At 25.6% G+C, this 4,644-nt stretch overlaps 1 protein-coding gene across 1 annotated transcript; it reads left to right on the top strand.

Moving 5' to 3' along the window:
* The first annotated feature begins 1,432 nt into the window (after positions 1-1,432).
* LOC126840547 (N-alpha-acetyltransferase 20) lies at positions 1,433-3,805 on the top strand. The gene is made up of 6 exons (XM_050576376.1): positions 1,433-1,629; positions 2,437-2,461; positions 2,806-2,896; positions 3,252-3,381; positions 3,455-3,591; positions 3,673-3,805. The coding sequence occupies exons 1-6, from the start codon at positions 1,577-1,579 to the stop codon at positions 3,756-3,758; spliced, it is 522 nt and encodes a 173-aa protein (XP_050432333.1). The 5' UTR covers positions 1,433-1,576; the 3' UTR covers positions 3,759-3,805.
* The last annotated feature ends 839 nt before the right edge of the window (positions 3,806-4,644 follow it).

Here is a 4,644-nt window from a genome sequence, read left to right as displayed (position 1 = left end):
GACCCTTATATTTTGTTATGTTCTATTTATAAAAAATACTTATTTTACATTTCCTGTTAAACCGAATTTTGTTTAGTTTATAAAAAAAATGGTGAAATAAAACTGGAAGTGCTATGTTTGTGTAACTCATAAACATGTGTATTTTTTGGTTATAGTTTTAATATCATGAACTTTTCAAGATCTGATTATTCAATTTTAAATTGTTATGTTTATAAACTTATTTGATTTAATTTTTTTTTTTTTTTTAGATTAATTAATATAAAACTATGGATATTTCAAATAATACTGAAGATGTTGCAATAATACAATATGTACAACCCAAAATCAAGTCTGCGTTATATAGTTCAACAATATTGGGTGTAAATTTATACAACCAAATATTTCATTTCAATAACTGTATTTTTATTATAATTGGTCAAGATAATAGTTTTTCATGTCTGTCTTTAGCAATGAAGCAACGAAATAGTGCTAACATAATATCTAATGCTATTTTTAGTACAGATCCAGATAGTAAATCTGAGTCGATCGCCATTGCTTTGACGAAAAATTTAAAAACTACAATACCAATATATGTAAGTTTTAATGCTAACATTGAACAAATTGGTATAAAAGACGTCATCATGTGTTTAATTCAGTATTTTAAAGAACACCCTGAGTTTATTTTGTAAAAATTACGGTTTGTGTACAATAAATAAATCTATAACATTTGTTTGTAAATAACTTTTCAATATAAAAATATATTATTTTAAAAAAAATTATTTTTTCAATTGTATAATAATAATAATACAAATATTAATTTTTGAGATTGGAAATAAAATTTGATTTACATATGTTTATTATAATTAGTTGAAAACAATTTTTTGTGATGTATACATGTCTTCAAAATTATTATAAGAGTTACCATTTTTCCTCTATATTTAATTTCAGTGATAAAAATATATATTTTGTTGAGCTGAGAATTTAATAACATATTAAAAGTTATTTATTTTCTCATTAAATCATTCGAATGTGGTAAAATTACATTTTTAACTACTGTTGTTGTTATTGGTATAGATTTATTAAAGGAAACGTACCAGGTTTAGTTGGTTTCTTGTCAACTTATTTATACAAAATTTATATCATAAATGGGTGGTACTAATATTATTTTAATTGCTTAATAAAGCTGAGACTAAATTGTATTATCAACCCGTATCTAGTCTAGGAACTATAAATATACATTAGTGTATTGTATGCAACTATGCAAGTACTGTAAAATATAATGCAATTTTTTTTCGCAAGATTCAAAAATATTTTTACTCCAAAATTTAAAATGCAAAGCAATATTCAAAGACCATGAGCAAAGATGAAAGATGCTCTTGCTTTACAGTTGCTACACATTGTTCTTGTGCTAACCAAAACTAGTTGGTCTTTGATAACATTGGTGTCTGGTGATAACAATCCTTGGATAATTTAATATACCTACAGGCTACAAGCTGCGAGCCTTACTTATTACTTGTAATTCTGTGATCAATTTGCATTCGGATAACTTACATAAAATCGTTTCGTCTATTGAAGATTTTGTAAAAAAAATCGTAAGATGACTACTTTACGACCTTTCAGTTGTGACGATTTATTTAAATTTAATAATGTGTAAGTATTTGAAGCCAATGTTCGATATTTATTTACATAATTATATTTGTTTGTTACAAGAAAATATACTTAATATTTCTGATTAAAACTTAAGCTACCCATAATAGACCATCGCTGTCTCCTCAGAAGAGGAGGCAGTGATGATTTTGCTTGTTTTTGAGACAGTTCTTTTATCTGTCGCGGTAGAGGAGGATAGCGGCTCCTTTCCATTAGTCGACTTCTTGTACAATAAAAAAAGGCTATGACAGTGTACATTACCCTGTACATAACCCTGTATAACCCTGTACATTACAATCTTATCCACTCGTTCTCCTCGATATTATAAATGAGTATATTTTATCAACTTATGCTTAGTTTATTTTTTATGTTATTTGATGTTCGTCAGAAAAATTGTTTTACTTATATCAAAAATGAGTTTTTCATACCTAGATTAAAAAAAAAATCAGGTTTTTTTTTTTTGGTTAAAATTATCCAAGTCGTACAACAATTTGATCAGTTGTTATACTGTATACATTTTTGTACTTTAAATTTTTAATTTTAGACTTAGCACATATTTCCTGAGCATCATTGAATTATTATCATTTTCACATTATTTGCCTAATCTTTTAATGAAATTATCAATTTTAGTTTTAAAAATAAGGGTTTTTAACATAAAATAATACACAATTTAACCTCACACTTTTTTCTTGTTTTAGTTGCTTTTTTGAATTTTTTTGTTTTAAATATAAGTCAAACTAATATGAAGTGATCTTTTGAATTTTTTTATTAATTTAGTGTTATTTTATTAATGTTTTATTCTTTTTTCAGCAATTTAGACACTCTTACAGAAACCGTATCCTTTTGTTTTTATTATTGCTATTATTATTTTTTAAACGTTATTTAAATAAAGATAATACTTTTGATTTTTTTGTTGGCCATGAGGCATAAGTATTTTTCATATCTGATAATCTCTGAGATATGATACTAATTTAAATGTGACTTGCTATAAAATATTAACCAATAAGTACATCTAAAATCCCAATATGTTGCATAAATCTAACATGGAATAGATCTATTAATATTGGCTCGTCCTATCTTCAGGTTTATATGGGCTTTATATGAGTTTATAGTAAAATAAATTATATTTAAAAAAAAAAAATCAAATACCATTCCTTGACTTTAGTTTTCACTATATAGTATGCAATACCTTTTTACATGCAATATTTAGCTCATTGGCCTGAGTACTTCCAAGTTGCAGAATCACCTACTGGAGAAATAATGGGTTATAGTAAGTAATATACTGCAGTACAATTTTTTACTATTTTATATAGGTTTCGCGGGGTAAAAATTTACCCCAGTCACATAATACAGTTTGTGACTGACATGAAAAGTTTACCTAAGGTCACATTTAATTTAAGTGCGACTGATAAACCGGACGGAGGGGCATTACTTCTATTACTTTCTATCTATATGAAACAATAAATTAAATATTAACTTGTTCTTCAATATTCCTTTACACAAATTTATTTTGATATTAATTACAAATATTTATTTTTCTTCATTATTTATTAGTTGTTTGAAGGTCTAAATAATGTATTCGTTCCACATCAAAGCTAATATTTATTAAAACTGTATTATTTTAGTTATGGGCAAAGCTGAAGGACAACTCGACAACTGGCATGGTCATGTAACGGCATTAACTGTCGCTCCAGAATACCGTAGACTGGGGGTAGCTGGCTTCTTAATGAATTGGCTTGAAGAAATATCTGAAAAGTAAAAAAGTTATTATTTTATAAGTAATGTAATTAATAAATAATAATTATATATATGTATTATTTTATTTTAGGAAAGACGCGTGGTTTGTTGATCTTTATGTTCGAGTCAGCAACACAGTGGCCATATCTATGTACAAGAGTCTTGGATATACAGTTTATCGTACCGTGTTGGAGTACTATTCAGGAGACCCAGATGAAGATGCATATGGTAAAATTTGTTTTATTGTCTCATATTTTTTTTGTTGTAATATTTGAATTTAATTTAATAACGATAATTTGTATTTTTCAGATATGAGAAAAGCGCTATCCAGAGACGTAGAAAAAAAGTCGATAATACCCTTAGAACATCCTGTGAGATTAGATGACTGTGATTAGATTGTCAATACGTATACTATAAATATATATTTTAATTTGAGATTAAATTCTGAGTGCTTAATCCATTTTTTTGGTAAAAGTGAATTTAGCTGCTAAAAACTACAATATTGATCTTATCTAATTTGTGCTTAAATTAAATTAAATTATTTCTTTATATTATAGTTAAATTTCTTTTAAATTTTAATAGTTGATAAACATAATATCTAATAGCTTCTTTTTAAAAATGGTTTTATTTAATAATGTTTATTTTAAATATTAAAAATTACTTTATATTAAATAAATTTGCTTTAAATCTTGATCAATTTTATTACAAAAATGTATGTATTTGTTTAAAATTGTTCATAAATCGTTTTATTTTTTATTAAATACATAACAAAAAATGCATGAATTAATTAATGCATCGGTAAGGAAAACAATGTACGATAATTGGATGATTTTTTAAATAATTTATAAACTAGTAATAAATAATATTGTACAACTATTGTACATAATTATTATAGTAATTTTACTTTAAAGAGCTCATAAGTTTTTTAAAAATTACGCACCACATCAAAATGTGAGAAGTCAACTTGGCTGGACTGTCTAGATCTAGTTACAAAAAATGCAAAAAAAAAAAATTGTCAAATTGTCACAGACAAGATTGAGAGCGGTACAAATAATGCACGAGAGGGATAGCAGAACTTTTAAACACCCCAGTGCTCGAATAATAAACATATTACTATCATAATTATTGGTGTGTTCATTGAAGTATAAAATGAAATAATTCTGTCATCGTTTGTTTCTAGAAAATATTGCCCTTTCAACATTATCAAAACAAAATTAAATATAAAATTCGTTTGAAATTTCACTGGATTGTAATACATTTTCTGCACTTCAATAGAAATTG

Source organism: Adelges cooleyi, unplaced genomic scaffold (genome assembly GCF_023614345.1).
Source record: "Adelges cooleyi isolate 19-005CV unplaced genomic scaffold, UGA_ACOO_1.1 ACOO_flye_CR_arks_rails_tigmint_CR_PRNA_376, whole genome shotgun sequence".
NCBI classification, from domain to species: domain Eukaryota; kingdom Metazoa; phylum Arthropoda; class Insecta; order Hemiptera; family Adelgidae; genus Adelges; species Adelges cooleyi.
The sequence above is the reverse complement of the archived record's forward strand: the minus strand, read 5'-3'. Positions and strand labels throughout refer to the sequence as shown.

Excerpts from the sequence above, each read along its gene's own strand:
- LOC126840547 (XM_050576376.1), top strand. The coding sequence starts at position 1,577 with ATGACTACTTTACGACCTTTCAGTTGTGACGATTTATTTAAATTTAAT. Across the intron at positions 3,382-3,454 it reads CTTGAAGAAATATCTGAAAA|GAAAGACGCGTGGTTTGTTG; the intron begins GTAAAAAAGTTA and ends ATTTTATTTTAG. Across the intron at positions 3,592-3,672 it reads CCCAGATGAAGATGCATATG|ATATGAGAAAAGCGCTATCC; the intron begins GTAAAATTTGTT and ends TGTATTTTTCAG.